At 44.8% G+C, this 17971-nt stretch overlaps 1 protein-coding gene across 1 annotated transcript in view; it reads left to right on the top strand.

Annotated features, from left to right (window-relative positions):
- Nucleotides 1–313: 313 nt before the first annotated feature.
- Nucleotides 314–17971, top strand: part of RAVER2 (ribonucleoprotein, PTB binding 2) — a 36608-nt gene continuing 18950 nt past the window's right edge. The window contains exons 1-3 of the mRNA XM_035891750.1: nt 314–322; nt 3389–3455; nt 15431–15897. Coding sequence (XP_035747643.1) covers nt 314–322; nt 3389–3455; nt 15431–15897 — 543 coding nt within the window. The remainder of the gene's footprint in view (nt 323–3388; nt 3456–15430; nt 15898–17971) is intronic.

Below are 17971 nucleotides of genomic sequence, written 5' to 3'. Positions count from 1 at the left end.
GTTCCAAGATGTTTAGTTAGAGCCCCTGGCGTGGCCCATGTGTTTATGCAACTGCTGTTACTCTGAGCAAGCTATCTCCTCTGTTCTGTTTCTGCGTTACGTGTCATCCTTGCTTTGACCAGGGACACGTTCCCTGGGGGCTGCCTGGCGGGCACTTTGCTCAGGTACAAACACGCCTTGGTGCCCAAGAGTTGGTGCTGGGTTTTACGTCTGGTTCAGGAGCCAACTGAGTCGATCCTAGGAGTGCAGTAATTAACGGCCAAGATACGCACCACTATGAACAGTGTTTGTGTTAGAAACCTCAGCGGGATCCATGACGGCTGTATGTCTGCCAGATAGCTTTATAGCTGCTTACAATTTTTGTTGTCAAAATATTATAATCTAGCCTGAGATTCAGCGCGTGATGCTCAAGGCAGCTAGACTTTCTGCAGTTAGTGGATGTTGCCATTTTGTTTAGACTTAATATAATGCAGTAAAATGATGATTATTGTGGTAATTGTTAGTCACTTTTTTTGTAGACTAGTAGATTCATTCGTTTATAAAAGAGGAAAAAATCCTTTAGGACGACCAATTTGTAAACATTATGTGGAAAACATACTAATAGTAGCCAGGCTTGGTCACAGACAGTTTGTATGTGGATATTGTGAGGGTGGGCAAAGTGGTGGCAACTGGGGGTGGCAGCCACTGCTTGTGTGCGGTGCCACCACTGGGTTTATTGCTACTGATTTGCTAAATGTCATGTGATAAATGGTGAGCGCTTGCATTGCCTTTCCCACGTGGCAGCGCAGCAGAAGGCAATGCCGTGGTAAGGCTAACCCGGGGAGGGTGAAAGGTTTTCCTGCTGCAGAGCATGGGTGGGGGCTGACAGCTTCTCCGTGGGTGTGTGCAGTGGTGGCGGCAGGCCCTGATGCGGGGAGAGGGCTGGCGTAGCTGGGCTGGTGGTGCAGAGACCGGGCTCCCCGGGTGCATGAGCCGAGAGGTCGGGAATGGGGAATGAACTGCGGCTGTTTGTTTCTGCTGTGCTCAGGGAAACAGCCTTCTGCTTACATTCCTTGCAAGTTAATAGGGTCACACCAGAGAATATACCTGACTTGGATGACCCGTTTCTCCTTCCGCAGTAAACACTCCTTCCTGGCCCAAATACCGGGTAACTGCTTACAGCAACAGGACTAGCTATGTTCAATGCTGTTAGTGCATGGTGTTTGGTGATGCACAGCTGAACCTGGTTAGGAACAGCGGGTAAAGCACTCTTATTGCTTTCCGTGGCAGTTCTGCTCTGAGCTGTTGGGAATAGAAACTGGTAATGACATTAAAATGGTAGTAGTGTTCATTCTTTTCTAACACACCTAAATGTTGAAAGGTTTTGAAGGTAAAGTTTAGAGAAGTGCCCAAGTTCAGAAGCCAGCTTAGTATTTCCGAGAGTATTATGAAGATTCTTAGCCTAATGTACACAGATATTTACATATCTCTTTAATTTGAAGGAGTATATGTTTGTTTGAGAGTCAGCATGGTGTGTTTTATTTTTGTAAATTGTAACAAATGGTCTTTATGTGAAAATTGCTTTCACTGAAATACTACACAAACCCAGTTCCACAGGTAAAGGTCTCAGCCCTCATGGGGGCCACGAGAGCAAAAGAACAAGCACCTTCCTGTGAGAGCCCGTTGGACAAACCTGGCAGTGTTTGCAACAACCTGTGGAAATTGGTGTTAAAATCTTTACAAAAACTACTTTGCTTAAATTCCATTTTCATTTTAAATCCTCCTTGTGTTCTCATCATTTTTTACATGAGACCTCATGATGATCCCACAAAGATATGTTCACTACAGGCTATTTTCCCTCCCAATTAAAGTTTCAGTTCCTGTGAAATCATGTGGAATCATCTGATTCACAGACAACTTTCAAAAGAGTGTTCAGAGATGTTTGAAATAATATTTCCTGCTACTTCATCATCATATAAAACTTTCAGTGTTACTCTTGTAAAATAATGTGTGAAATAAAAAAGGTAAGTTCCCGTTTTTTCTAAGTGGGACAGCAATAATGTCTTTAGAGTCTTCAGTGCCACAATACAACCGAGCTGTACAAAACAGTACAGAACGTTTCTTCTCAGTCTCTCATGACTGAGAATGAACTACCGTCTAATTCTCATTAGAGAGATGTCCACAGTCAAATAGCCTACCTGACTTGAATCTTTGAATTGTGCCTGGCTTATTTGGCTTTTCAGAAACCAGCATCCTTATGACATCTGATTAGAGGGTGGCTGGTAGCTTGAGAAATGCTGCCATATTTTATTAATGTAGTATTTGACAGCTGTTAACTAGTGAAACTAGAGATTGGTGCTCGCTTGACTAAAAGGTATGCACCTGATACCAGTCATGGAGAACCCAATTAACCTTGAGGCTATATATATTGAATTAGCAAACTGGCAAGTAGACTGGGCTGCTGGAAATGGTCTGCAATTAAATTTTCAGACAAAGTTGGCTGGTTATTTTGCTTACCCAAATGGCCTTTTGCTGTTATGTATGGGATTTATCCAACTAAAAGAATACATATATCCAGATTCTTCTTGGGCGTGATTAATGTTCATGTCTGCAATTCTTGCCACTGAACTGATAATCGTTCATGTTTTTTGTGGGGTATGTGTGTACACCTTGCTCTCTTGTTGGGGAATAGCTGTAGCAAACTTGTACACACCTCTTATACTTTCTCCTACCCTACCTCTCCCACACCCTGCTCTCTCCCCATCAATTAGTGGGAGCAAATAATGCTCTCGAGATTGATATTTTTTTTTTTTTTTTCTTCCTTGAGCATCTGTGCAGTAATTGACAGAGGATACTTTCCAGGGGGGATTCTGGGCACAGTTATCTGCTGGTTGAAAGAATATTCATTATTAAAAGAATGAAAATCTGTTAAAGTGAACTTGAGCAGTTATAGAAAACTAAAGGAACTGTTGCATTTTATGCAACAGCATTGCCTGCCCTCAGTATAACTGCATGATGCGATGTTGCTGGTATTTCTTGTCTGTGTGGTATTTTAACTATGCCAGCTGTACTTCGGAGACATTGTGGAAGTTTTGCTATTTAATGAACTGTGATGTTATTCATCTTTATCAAAAGACAGTCAGCAGGACACCCTGTTGTTCTAATGTGAATTTATATAATAAAAAGTAAATTAATCAAATTCAGTAAGCCAATTTTTATATGAGATAAAAACATTGCTGCAGTAGTATAACCAGCTAGTTTAAAAACAAATATTTGATAGTGTTCTGTGATGAAATTTTCTGTTTACTGGGAATGTTTCTGTGGTTGTTTGTTTTTTTTAAAATTAATTTATACACTTATTTGAACTGGTGAATTATTTATCTGATGTTACTTGTACTTTCTCTTTCAGGAAATCCATGACTTATTTAAAGATTATGAAATCAAGTATTGTTATGTGGACAGAAATAAAAGAACAGGTAAGAACTTAAAATCTTCCAGGGTTATACGTTTCAATTCTGTGATGAAACTAGTGAGGAACATCATCTGCCATGTATGAAGTCATCAACTTCTCTGCCATCACATAAATTGATTGTTCCTCAGTGCCTTTTTTTGGCTGCATAGTTTGTCACCTTCTACTGAAGCCAATGGAGAGTTGGAAACTTTTTGTACATCAGCCAGAAGTAGGTTGGTCCACTACAGTATCTCTCAGGTGTATTCCCTTAGTGAGTGTCTCTTTGTCCCAAAACTAACCTCAACTGTATGATTTCTATTGAAAAACTCGTCCTGAGGCCTCTCTTAGACCAAACCACATGTGCCTATGACATGATCAGAGGAAAATGTACCTAGCTCCAGATGCATTTGTGTCAGGTAATATAAGCCAGAAGCAATTTATTAAAGGAATTCTTAAGACTTTGAAGTAAATGTTGCCCTGAATTAAATCCTGACTTATTTAACTCTGACTCTCCACTTAAAAATGAATTCTCTGAATAGGGAATTCACAGATTTTTAGCGCTTGTGAGGTACAGTAATGGACAAATATTTCTCCACGTGTTCCTGTCCTTCCGAATTGCCATAGGGCCCACAGCCTGGGCTAGCTCCTGAGGCAGTGCTGGTTGCCAGAAAAAAAAATCTTAATGCAATAGTTGTGATAGATTTCTGTCATAATTTTGTGAGGATAATAGTGTTTCTTGACACCTGCCTCTAAGGAGCAAAAATTTGTGCTTTAATATCCCATTATCTTGCAAATTTGATTTCTGAATATGGAATAAGGCCAGTTTGTGTGAGAGTTACTATAGTCTGCTGCCTAACAGACTGGAAGTCTGTATTCAGTGTGAAGGGAAATATTTGAAACATATTTAGGAAGAGTAAGAGAAGGATGAATTTTTTCATTTCATTTAGATGCTCTCATATATAATGCATTTTTTACTGTGTATATATTTGTGTTGGTTTTAGTGTATACATATGTGTGTCTTTGTGCATATGTAGATATTCATAGTACTTTGCTAATTCATATGAATTTTTGTATGCCTTACTGCATGCTTCTACAAATTTTCTTGACTGGGATACACTATAGGTGGTTTATTTTTTCTTGGCTTCTCGTCTGGACACATTAAGTTACTTTATCTCTGGATTCATGAAGGCTTTAAAACTGTGATCGGAGGCCCTATGGTCACAGAATCTAAACATGTTACTATACAATCAAAAAAGTTCTTGAGTCTCTAAGTTCTCCCCTGCTCATAGTCTTCATACAGGAAATTATTTTTGTTGTTAGTAGTTTTTGCTGTGTGGCTCCCTGTGTGATCGTCATGGGGTACAAATATGGTTGGTGTTGCGGAGGTGGCCTAGTCTATGACTGCGTGTTCCTTCCAGCTGCTTGTGGGACCATGAGGTGTTACAGAGGTGGCGGGTGTTGAGGCGCTGCCATTGTCCACAGCTTTGGGCATCTTTGTGCTGCCTGTGGGACCTGGATGGGGTACAAATAGGGTGGGTGATGTGTCTGTCCTTTGCCCACAAGCGTGGGCACCTTCTGGCTGTCTGTAGGATCATGACAGGGTACAGATGTGGTGGGTGTTGTGGAGGTGGCCTAGTCCACGACTGCATGTTCCTTCTAGCTGCTTGTGGGACCATGATATATTACAGAGGTGGTGGTGTTGCGGCATTCCCTTCATCCATGGCTGCTGGCCCCTTCAAGCTGCCTGTGGGACCTGGATGGGGTACAAATAGGTTGGGTGGTGTGGCTCTCCCTTCGCCCACCAGCATGGGCACCTTCTGACTGTCTAAAGGATGAGGATGGGGTACAAATCTGGTGGGTGTTGTGGAGCCTCAAAATCTTTTCTCACCAGTGTCCTCATCTGTCAGTCCTGATCAGCACAGCCCTTTTTATCCCCATCTGAGGCCAACTGTGTCAGTAACCCCTTTGTGACATGGCCACCACAAGCAGTCTGCACACTGTGACAAGGCCATGACATCACCAGGGCTGGTGCCTGGAGTTGGTGCTGCGTCCATGTGATAGCACAATTCCAGCAGTCAAATGAGAAGATGCAATTAAACAAAAAATGAAATGAAATAGAAAGCAAGACTTGTTAGTGCTGGGGAAGGGAAGGAAAGGAAGTAGCTGGTGTGGCTGCATTGGGTGGTGTGGCTGTCCTTTGCCCACGAGTGTGGACACCTTTTAGCTGGCTGGATGATTCTGATGAGTTACAGATATAGTGGGTGTTGCGGAGTTGCCTGTCCTGGTTTCAGCTGGGACAGAGTCAATTTTCTTCCTAGTAGCTGGCATAGTGCTATGTTTTGGATTCAGTACCAGAAGACTTGATAACACACTGATGCTTTAGTTGTTGCTAAGTAGTGCCTAGACTACTCAAGGACTTTTTCAGCTTCCCATGCTCTGCCAGGTGCACAAGAAACTGGGAGGTAGCACAGCCAGGACAGCTGACCCAAACTGACCAAAGGGCTATTCCAGACCATATGATGTCATGCTGGGAGGGCAGGAGTTGGCCAGGGATGGGGACGGGGAGGACTGCAATCGCTGCTTGGGGGTAAGCTGGGCATCAGTCGGCGGGTGGTAAGCAATTGTATTCTGCATCACTTCCTTTGTATATTATTATTACTAATAGTATTATATTTATTATTACTACTTCTCTTTTACTCATTTCCATTATTGAACTGTTATTATCTCAACCCACGGTTTTCTCTTCCAATTCTCTCCCCTGTCCCACTGGGAGGTGGGAGAGAGCGAGCGGCTGTGTGGTGCTTAGTGGCTGGCTGGGATTAAACTGCAACAGTCCTTTTTGGCGCCCAACGTGGGGCCCGAAGGGTTTGAGATAATAACAGATTAACCGCGCATGTTAAGGAACTTATATCTGTTAATAGTTGTTGGTCACAATAGCGAGTAATCTGTTCTTGATATATTGGTTTATCTGATCTGCATCATGCTCCTTTTTTTGCTGTACGTGTTACAGATTGGTGTTGGTTTTTGCAGTTTGCTGTGCTCTGCAGTGATAGCGATGTTTTGCTTGGGAAATTTTTTATGAAAAACACTGACCTTGAGCTTAATCTGGTATTTGGGTTTCATACTGAAGCCATTACTTTACGTTGGGTACCACCTCATGGAGACAATTAGCAATTATACCTCTTCTCTGAGAGGTTTTTCTATGGAGGAAATACAGAATGGCACCTTCTCTACCTTCTTCTATGACGTTTCCTCCTTCAGTACAATAACTTTTAAGTATTTTGAACATCCTTGGGTAGTTAAGATACTTCTATTGATACTTCTTGGGAGTATTGTTTCAGTTTTGTCTAAGATTAGTAAGCAATTTAAGAATACCATCCAGAGATCTGCCCCAAGGCTGAATAGTTATGCATGGCAGGGTATGTAGTATAGCATGGGCAAGTACATAGGTGTCCTGGTTTTGGCTGGGATAGAGTTAATTTTCTTCCTAGTAGCTGGTATGGTGTTATGTTTTGGATTTAGTACCAGAAGAATGTTGATACCACACTGACGTTTTAGTTGTTGCTGGGTAGTGCTTAGAGGGAGGGACACAGCCAGGACAGCTGACCCAAGCTGGCCGAAGGGGTATTCCAGACCATATAATGTCATGCTCAGTATATAAGCTGGGGGAAGAAGAAGGGGGGGGGGGACATTTGGCATGATGGCATTTGTCTTTCCAAGTAACCGTTATGTGTGATGGAGCCCTGCTTTCCTGGAGATGGCAGAACCTCTGCCTGCCCATGGGAAGTAGTGAATTCATTCCTTGCTTTGCTTTGCTTGCGTGCATAGCTTTTGCTTTAGCTATTAAACTGTCTTTATCTCAGCCCACGAGTTTTCTCACTTTTACCCTTCTGATTCTCTCCCCCATCCCACTGTGGGGGGAGTGAGCGGGCAGCTGTGTGGTGCTTAGTTGCCAGCCGGGGTTAAACCATGACAATAGGACAGAGGGCACCTCCAGTGTTTTGGAACTTCACCTCTGAACAAGTGCAGAATCCTGAAAAACTAGTAGAATATTTGGAAAAAGTATGCTGTCACCCTGGCAACTCCAGAGAGACACAAATCACTGCAATGTGTTGGGGCCTGGCCCATGCCTACTGAGCCCTGTTCAACGCTATTCAGAACCCTCAAGGGGAAGCGAAGGTCTCTGGATCTGATGACAAAACAACAGCCACTGTGTCTACCTCCAACCCCAGTGACAGGCACTGTGGCTAAACCAGAGAACCAACCTATGTCAATATCAGTCGCCCCTATACACAAGAAAAAATACATAAGAAAATCTGCTTGTTTAATAAGGGATGAAGGTGAACTAGGGCCATCATGAGAACAGGAGGAGGAAGAGTCAAAACCCATAAATGAGATGGTAGCCACCTGATCCCTATCCCCGAGTGAGCTGTGAGATATGTGAAAAGATTTCAGTCGTCCAGGTGAGCACATTGTTACCTGGCTGCTCCGATGCTGGGATAACAGGGCCAGTAGCCTGGAACTAGAGGGTAGGGAAGCCAAGCAGCTGGGATCCCTTTCTAGGGAAGGGGGCATTGACAACGTGACTGGAAAAGGGGCACAAGCCCTCAGCCTCTGAAGATGACTCCTGTCAGGCCTGAAGGAAAGGTATCCCTTTGAGGAAGATGTTGCATGTCACCCAGGCAAGTGGACCACCATGGAGAGAGGTATCCAGTACCTGAGGGAATTAGCTGTGCTGGAGGTGATTTATGATGACCTGAACAATTACCAATTACTCAAAGATCCAGATGAAGTCAGGTGCACACAACCCATGTGGTGGAAATTTGTACGGAGCACACCATGATTGTATGCTAATTCATTGGCTGTAATGACATGGAAAGACAGAGAGGAGCCAACGGTGGATTAATTGTCTGGCCAACTCCAGCACTGCAAAGAAAGTTTCTCTTCCTCCCTATGGGCCTGTGTCTCAGCTGTGGAAAAACTGTCCTGGGAAGTCCAGCAACTCAAAGAGGATATGTCCTACTCCCCACCTGTACGGACCAGCATCTCAGCCATTAGGAGGAAGCATCCCTCTATTCAAGAGAGATGATGCAGTGAATACGCACCATGGGCCACACTGTGGTTTTACCTGCATGACCACAGAGAAGACATGAGGAAGTAGAATGGAGGGTCTACCTCAACCCTAGAGGCATGGGTATGTGAGTTGCAAGGAAAAACAATTCCAAAAGGGTGTTATTCCAGGAAAATTGCTGCTCCAGTTTCCAGTGAGCAGTTCCCCAGACAGAGTAGAAGGGCTGATTTTACTTCTGATCTTAATAAAGGGACTTTTGATTTGCATTCACAAGAAGTGAGTAATGAATACTCTGACCAGGACTAGAGGGGCCCTGCCTCCAGCCAGGTGGAGGAAAGGGACAACCAGGTTTACTGGACTGTGTGGATTCAGTGGCCTGGCACATCAGACCCATGGAAGTATCAAGCTCTAGTGGACACTGGTGTACAATGTACCCTAATGCCATCAAGCTATAAAGGGGCAGAACCCATCTGTATGTCTGGAGTGACAGGGGGATCCCAACAGCTAACTGTGTTGGAGGCTGAAGTGAGCCTAACTGGGAATGAGTGGCAAAAGCACCGCATTGTGACTGGCCCAGAGGCTCCATACATCCTTGGCATAGACTACCTCAGGAGAGGGTATTTCAAGGACCCAAAAGGGTACTGGTGGGTTTTTGCTATAGCCACCCTGGAGGTGGAGGAAATTAAGCAGCTGTCTACCTTGCCCAGTCTCTCGAAGGACCCTTCTGTTGTGGGGTTGCTGAGGGTTGAAGACCAACGGGTGCTGATTGCTACCACAACAGTGCCCCGGCAGCAATATTGCACCAACCAAGACTCCCTGATTCCCATTCATAAACTGATTCGTAAGTCGGCTGTGGAGCCAACGAGCGATCAGCAAGACTCACTCACCCTTTAACAGTCCCATATGGCCAGTGCGAAAGTCTGTTGGAGAGTGGAGACTGACAGTAGACTATAATGGCCCGAATGAAGTCACTCCACCGCTGAGTGCTGCCAGGCTGGACATGTTAGAACTTCAATACGAACTGGAGTCAAAGGCAGCAAAGTGGTGTGCCACAACTGATATCAGTCGTGCATTATTCTCAATCCCTTTGACAGCGGAGTGCAGGCCACAATTTGCTTGCACTTGGAGGGGCATCCAGTACACCTGGAACCGACTGCCCCAGGGGTGGAAACACAGCCCTGCCATTTGCCATGGACTGATCCAGACTGCACTGGAACAGGGTGAAGCTCCAGAACATCTACAGTATATTGATGACATCATCACGTGAGGCAACACAGCAACAAAAGTTTTTGAGAAAGGGAAGAAAATAGTCCAAATTGTTCTGAAGGCTGGTTTTGCCATAAAACAAGGATCAAGGGACCTGCCCAGGAGATCCAATTTTTAGGAATAAAATGGCAAGATGGATGCTGTCAGATCCCAGTGGATGTGATCAACAAAATAACAGCCATGTTTCCACCAACTAGCAAAAAGGAAACACAAGCTTTCTTGGGTGTTGTGGGTTTTGAGAGAATGCATATTCCAAATTACAGTCTGGTTGTAAGCCCTATCGAGTGACCCAAACAAAGAATGGTTTCAAATGGGGCCCTGAAAAATGACAAGCCTTCAAACAAATTAAATGGGACATAGTTCATGCAGTAGCCCTTGGGCCAGTCCAGGCAGCAAAAGATGTAAAAAATGTACTCTACACCCCAGCGGGGGAGAATGGCCCTACCTGGAGCCTCTGGCAGGGAGCACCAGGGGAGACTCAAGGCTGTCCCCTAGAGTTTTGGAGTCGGGGATACAGAGGATCCAAGGCCTGCTATACCAACTGAGAAAGAGATACTGACAGCATATGAAGAGGTTTGAGCTGCATTGGAAGTGGTTGGTACCGAAGCACAGCTCCTCCTGGCACCCCAACTGCCAGTGCTGTGTTAGATGTTCAAATGGAGGGTCCCCTCCACGCGTCATGCAACTTTTGCTACATGGGGTAAGTGTGTGGCACTGATCACACAACGGGCTCAAATAGCAAACCCCAGTTGCCCAGGAATCTTGGAAAGGATCATGGACTGGCCAGAAGGCAAAGATTTTGGAATATTGCCAGAGAAGGAGGTGACGCATGCTGAAGAGGCCCCACTGTATAATAAACTACCAGAAAATGAGTAGCAGTATGCTCTGTTCACTGATGGGACAGATGGGCCCTGCTGTCTTGTGGGAGAGCATCGGAGGATGAAGCTGCTGTATGGCATCCTATCTGACAAGTTGGAGAAACTGTAGAAGGAGAAGGTGAATTGAGTCAGTTTGCAGAGGTGAAAGCCATTCAGCTGGCTTTAGATATTGCTGACTGAGAAAAGTGGCCAGTACTTTATCTCTATACTGACTCATGGATGGTGGCAAATGCCCTGTGGGGGTGATTGCAGCAAGGGAAACAGAGCAACTGGCAGCACAGAGGCAAACCATATGGGCAGCCGCATTGTGGCAAGGTGTTGCTGCCTGGGTAGAGAACCTGGCTGTAAAAGTACATCACATAGATGCTCAAGCACGCAAGACTCGGGCCACTGAAGAACTTCAAAACAACCAGCAGGCAGATCAGGCTGCTAAGACTGTAGTGGCTTAGGTGGATCTGGACTGGCAATATAAGGGTGAACTCTTTCTAGCTCGTTGGGCCCATGACACCTCAGGCCATCAAGGAAGAGATGCAACATACAGATGGGCTTGTGATCGAATGGTGGACTTGAGCGTGGACACCACTGCACAGGTTATCCGTGAATGTGAAGCATGAGCTGTAGTCAAGCAAGCCAAGTGGTTAAAGCCTCTCTGGTATGGAGGATGGTGGCTGAAATATAAATACGGGGAGGCCTGGCAGATTGATTATATCGTACTGCCACAAACCCTCCGAGGCAAGCGCTATGTGCTTACAAAGGTGGAAGTAACCACCGGATGGCTGGAGACATATCCTGTGCCCCATGCTACCGCCTGGAACACTCTCCTGGGCCTTGAAAAGCAAGTTCTATGGCGACATGGCACCCCAGAAAGAATTGAGTCAGACAATGGGACTCATTTCCGAAACAATCTCATAGACACGTGGGACAAAGAGCGTGGCACTGAGTGGATATATCACCTCCGCGGTCATGCACCAGCCTCTGGGAAAAGCAAACAATACAATGGACTGTTAAAGACTAAACTGAGAGCAATGGTTGGTGGGACATTCAAACACTGGGATAGACATTTAGCAAAAGCCACCTGGTTAGCCAACACTAGAGGATCGGCCAACTGAGCTGGCCCTGCCCAATCAAACCTCTTATGTACTGTAGAGGGGGATAAAGTCCCTGTAGTGCATGTAAAAAATATGCTGGGGAAGGCAGTCGGGGTTACTCCTGCCTCGGGGAAAGGCAAACCCATTTGTGGGATTGCTTTTGCTCAAGGACCTGGGTGCACTTGATGGGTGATGCAGAAGGATGGGGATGTCTGACGTGTACCTCAAGGGGATTTGATTTTGGGTGAAAATAGCCAATGAACTGAACGGTATGATGTTAATAGCTGTATAATATTGTATGTCATCACTTTTATGATTGCTATATGCCTTATCAACGGTATTACAAGAATCACCCAGATAAATGAAGAATGAACTTTAATGAAACCAAACAAGTGCGGCAGTGATGGAACTAGAACTGACTTCAGCATGCAATGGTTCAACACCACACGTCATTCCTCCTGCCCTGAAGGACTGTTAAGGCAGATGGAGCCCGAAGTCATGGACTAAATGAACGCAGTGGACGTTTTAAAAGGATGGCCCATAGTCTAAGGGAATGATATCTGTGTGTATATATCAAAAGACAGGGAAAGTGGTGGTGATTAATTGGAAAGTATTGGAAAGGGTAGGACCTGAGCATGACGTAGATGGTATAGAATAAGAGGTGAATACCATCCTGGTTTCGGCTGGGATACAGTCAAATTCCTTCCTAGTAGCTGGCATAGTGCTGTGTTTTGGATTCAGTACCAGAAGACTGTTGATAACACACTGATGCTTTAGTATGTTAAGTAGTGCCTAGACCAGACAAGGACTTTTTCAGCTTCCCATGCTCTGCCAGGTGCACAAGGTGCTGGGAGGGCGCACAGCCAGGACAGCTGACCCAAACTGGCAAAAGGGCTATTGCATACCATATGGGGGGGTAAGGTGGGGGAGTACTGCAATCGCTGCTTGGGGACAGGCTGGGCATCAGTCGGCAGGTGATAAGCAATTGCATTCTGCATCACTTCCTTTGTATATTATTATTATTAATAATGGTATTCTTACTACTACTGCTCATTTATTTCATTTTATTTCCATTATTAAACTCTTAATATCTCAATCCATGGGTTTTCCAGTTCTCTTCCCCCATCCCACTGGGAGTAGGGAGAGAGCGAGCAGCTGGGTGGTGCTTAGTGGCTGCCCCGGGGTTAAACCACACCAGTGCCCTAGTCCACGACTTTGTCTTCCTGCAAAGTGCATGTGGGACCATGACATTGTACACAGGTGGTGGGAGTTGCAGTGCTCTTGTTTTCCAAGGCTTTGGGAACCGTCAAGCTTCCTCTGGGGCCTGGTGTAGTAGAGATGGGCTCGGTTGTGCATCTCTCCCTTTGCCCACAAGCGTGGGCACCTCCTGGCTGTCCATTAGGTTGAAGATCGGGTACAGATTCGATGGGTGTTGCAGAGGTGCCCTAGTTTGCATTTGCGTGTACCTTGCAGGTGCTTGTGGGACCATAACATGTTAGAGAGGTGGTGGGTGTTGCGGTGTTCCCTTGGTCCAAGGCTAGCAGGCCCCTTCAAGCTGCCTGTGGGACCTGGATGGGATAGAGAGTCAGTAGTTCAGCTCTCCCTTTGCCCACAAGCGTGGGTACCTCCTTGGTGACTGTATGACTGTGACGGGTTATAAGTACAGTGTGTGTTGCGATGGTGGCCTTGTGCACGACTGCGTGTTCCTTCCAGCTGCTTGTGGGACCATGAGGTGTTACAGAGGCAGTGGGCGTTGCGGCATTCCCTTCATTGAAGGCTGTGGGTGTCTTAGAGCTGCCAGTGGGACCTGGATGGGGTAGAGACAGGGTGGGTGGTGCAGCTCTCCCATCACCCACCAGCGTGGGCACCTTCTGGCTGTCCGTAGGACCGAGGGCAGGGTACAGATACGGTTGGTGTTGCGGTGCTCCTGGTGTCAACGGCTGCGGGCACGTTTAAGCTGCCTGTGGGTGCTGGATGGGGTATAGAGAGAGTCAGTGGTGCATCTCTGCCGTTGCCCACTAGCGTGGGCACCTTTTTGGTGCCTGCATGATCTTTATGGCTTACTGATAGTGTGGGTGTTGTGGAGGTGCACTAGTCCGTGACTGCATCTTACTTCCAGGTGCTTGTGGGACTGTGACGTTGTAGAAGGGTTTTGTCTGTTGCGGCATTCCCTTTGTTGAAGGCTGTAGGTATCTTTGAGCTGCCTGTGGGACCTGGATGGGGAACAGATAGGTTGGGTGGTGCGGCTCTCCATTTGCCCACCATTTTGGGCACCTCCTGGCTGTTTGTTAGGATGAGGGCAGGGTAAAAGATATGGTGAGCGTTGCAGAGCCTCAGAGTCTCCTCTTCTGCTGGTCCTGGTCAGCACAGCCCTTTTTATCCCTCTCTGAGGCCAGCCGTGTCATTGACCCCTTTGTGACATGCCCACTGTGATGTGGCCGTGATGTCACCAGGGCTGGTGCCTGGCGTTGGTGCTGCATCTCTGTGATAGTGCTTTTCCAGCTGTGAATTGAGAAGACGCAATGAAATAAAGAATAAAATTAAATAGAAAGCAAGACTTGTTAGTGCTGGGGAAGGAAAGGAAGTAGCTGTAGGATCAGTGTAGGGCAGAGCAGCTCAGCAAAGGTTAGGAGAGAATTAAAAGCAGCAGGTCGTACTTGGTGCTCTGTTTTAAAGATTTGGGTGGTACTTGCTGCTGAGATTTGTGGCTTTGAAGGCTAGTCTGGAAGACAGATGCTTGTTGAGATTCCTGAAGGTGATCTCTCACAGCTTTGGCATTGAAGACCTGTACAAGTGCCCAAGCCTGCCGTCCACGAGTGGCTGGCAGTGGTGAGGGTATCTCTGCGTGAAGTGGGAGGCTTGCGTCTGTCTTTCTCTGAAATGAAGCAATGTTTGAGCCTGGGACTGCCTAGTCCTGTGCTCTTCTCTTGGTCACTGTGTGAAATCACATGATTTAGCTTCCATCATCTTGGTTCACTTCAGAGTATTACATACTGTTTAAGTCACAGGATTCGAGGCAACAGCTTCTAACTGAACTAATAGATGTCTCCCTCTGAGCATTAGGAAACTCTTTTTCACTGTGAGGATCACCAAAGCAGTGTTAGCGTTTTCCCAAAGAGGTTGTTGAGTCTCCATCCTTGGAGATGTTAAGATCCCATGTGTACATGGTCCTGCACAACTAGCTATTGGTCTCTCTGCTTGAGCAGGTGGTTGGACAAGATTATCTCCAGAGGTCCCTGTAAACCTCATCCAATCTGTGATCCTGTGATTGTGTGAAATTCTTTACAGACTGAAAACCCAAAAAAGATCCAGTAACCCCATAGTGAGAATGTATGGATGCTGTCTTTAAAGGAAGTCTGTATAATCATAATTGTGTTGACTTAAGTATAAATTTTAGTTGCTTTTTGTTTCCCAAATGTTAAAATTTTGTTGTGTTACAAGTAGTGAGGTTGTGTCTCTGTTTCTGGAGTCATTCTTTGAGTTAATTTCTCATCGTGTCCAATTGATAATGTCAAATTTTAAAATACATACTACAGCATATTTCTGAATCTATTGCATCTTCAGGGTAAACCCCAAACTCTTATTTTTCCTGTGACTTATACTGGTGGGTTTTGTGGGGAGGGAGAGGTATAGTAATTACCTCTGTAGCTGGAGAGAAGCTGTGGTAGGTGATGTAACTTGTTTTGGTCTCTTACAGCGTTCGTTACTCTGTTAAATGGAGAGCAGGCTCAAAACGCGATTCAGAAATTTCACCAGTATTCTCTACGGGGAAAAGAAATATCCGTGCAACTCCAACCAACAGATGCTTTGCTGTGCATTACTAATTTGCCCATTTCATTTACGTTAGAGGAGTTTGAAGAACTTGTGCGTGCATATGGCAATGTTGAGAGGTGTTTTTTGGTCTATAACGAAGTTACTGGCCATTCAAAGGGCTATGGCTTTGTGGAATATATGAAGAAGGACTCTGCTGCAAAGGCGAGACTGGAACTTCTGGGGAAACAGTTAGACGAGAGCACTCTCTTTGCACAGTGGATGGATGTGAACCAGCTGACGACAAATATTCACTCCAAGTGCCTTTGTGTAGATAAATTTCAGAAAGACTACGCTGATTCAAAAGAGCTGATCCAAGCTTTTTCACTAAAGTATAAACCTGTTTTCTGCCAGGTATGTTGAATTTGTGTCCTGGAAGACCATGATTTAAGTAGCTCTGTGTTTGCATCTTCACTGTTTGCTGTCTTATCCTTTTATTTTTCATTTAAGTAGTGAATGTTTATGCATTTGCATTGCAATATATGATGTGGTACAGATGTTTTATTGGTATGGGTTTGCAGTGATTGGTCGATGCCATCTGGGAATTCTGCAGGAGACCACTCCAATAAAGCATCAATACGTTTATAAGACATCCCCTCTTCATGTATTTTATTGAAAATAATTTTAGAAATATTTTAGAGAGCTTTTGAAGTAAATGTTGATGATGGTTTTATTGCTCAGTAAAGAAGGCCAGAGTGTATGAATACCACAAGTTCAACAGTTTAGGTGATGGAGAATATATATATATATGTATATAATTAATATAATTAAGAAACCTCTGCAAATATCTATTATATCTTTTCCCTAACTGGAGAAGATGTAAGTTTGGGATCTCATAGTTGGCTGGGCTTGCCAGTGATAGAAGTGGTAAATCTTTTGGAAAGCTTGCAGGTACAGAAGAGGTAGATCCTTGCTAGCCTTTGCAAGTGTATAGGTTTTCTTCTCATCATCATTGCCTGTGAAATACTAGAACACAAATAAAATGTTGCTCATAGAAGTGGTGCAGACCAGTGTACCACAGACAAGCAGTAGAAAGAATATAGTCACACAGTTGGGTATGATTTCAGTTATTTTGGTTTTTTGTCTTAAATATCCTGGAAGGCTGCTCAGGGGTTAGCTTCAGGGATAAGTAACCGGAGATTCTCAGTATCTAAGACCAGAAAATCCATCAGGCTGGCTAGTCTGACCATCGCATTTTCCCTAGCGCTCTTTTCAATCCCCAGTAATTTGTAGTTGGCTAAAGCACATCCTTATACTTGTTTGATCCAAGTACACCAGGAGATGCCTAAATTGGAAGTAACTCTTTCTAGAAACTGCCCATCCCTTGTTACTTTGCACTTGTGTCTGTTTTCTCAGTTGAATGTGTCTGGCTTTAGCTTTACCTCACTGATGACTAGATTGAGTTGCCTTTGCTCCCCACTATTTTCTTCCTGTAAGAAGGTATGAAATGCCGTAATCAAGTCACTTGCTTGATCTTTGTTTAATTAGCTAAACAGATGGATCTCTTAAAGTCTTTTCACTTCAGGGCATTTTTCCAGCTGTCAGATAATCCGGAGGCTGTTATCAGCTCCCCCAACAATTTTTCAACATTCTTTTAACATTCTGAAGTTCAAAGAATAACAGGCTTCTCTGATAAAAATAGCTTTCGCTAACAGTATTCTACTGTGCAGTTAAAAATTGACTTTTACCTTCCTTCTTAAGTTGTGATACATGGGTCACACCTGGCATAGGTGAGGAGGGTCTGCTTTGTGTATACGTTCTATCAGTAAATGGCAGTAAATACATGTTTCTATAAAATACAGGAATTAAAGAGTATGCTTTTGAACTAGGAAATAGGCCCCCAGTCAAAAATACATCCAAGAAAATATTCTTGGCATGTTCTCATATTACCTATCACTTGTATAAACACACTGTGTAATAGACTGATAGGTAGATCATAGAAGCATGATAATAGAAGAAAAATAGGTTTACTTATGGTAACTTACAATTTATTCTCTGTGATTCTCAGAGAAAAACCTGTGATTTATTCTTAGTCTCATGTTTCCACTGGGCATCCAACAAGTACTGACTGGTAAGGGAGGCTCTGCCTTGAGGGGTGGTGGAGAGAGGCAGCAGAGGTGCTGGTTTACAGACATAAGGGGTGAGTGATGGAGGTGAACCCCGTGGGCTAACAGAGGAAGCAGCCTTCTGGAGAGGGAGGGTAGGAGGGTGGAGGTAGGTAAAAAAGTAGTTTAAATTTGGTGGATGAAAAAGGGAAGACAGTGAATGAATTCTCATCGCAATAGAATCATAGAATCATAGAATGTTTTGGGTTGGAAGGGACCCCTAGAGGTCATCTAGTCCAACCCCCCTGCAGGAGCAGGGACGCCGCTAACTACATCAGGTTGCTCAGAGCCCCGTCCAACCTGGCCTTGAATGTTTCCAGGGA

The sequence above is a fragment of the Egretta garzetta genome, unplaced genomic scaffold (genome assembly GCF_000687185.1).
Source record: "Egretta garzetta isolate BGI_Z169 unplaced genomic scaffold, ASM68718v1 scaffold163, whole genome shotgun sequence".
Classification (NCBI taxonomy): domain Eukaryota; kingdom Metazoa; phylum Chordata; class Aves; order Pelecaniformes; family Ardeidae; genus Egretta; species Egretta garzetta.
Note: the sequence above shows the minus strand (reverse complement) of the source record. Positions and strands in the feature narration are given on the sequence as shown.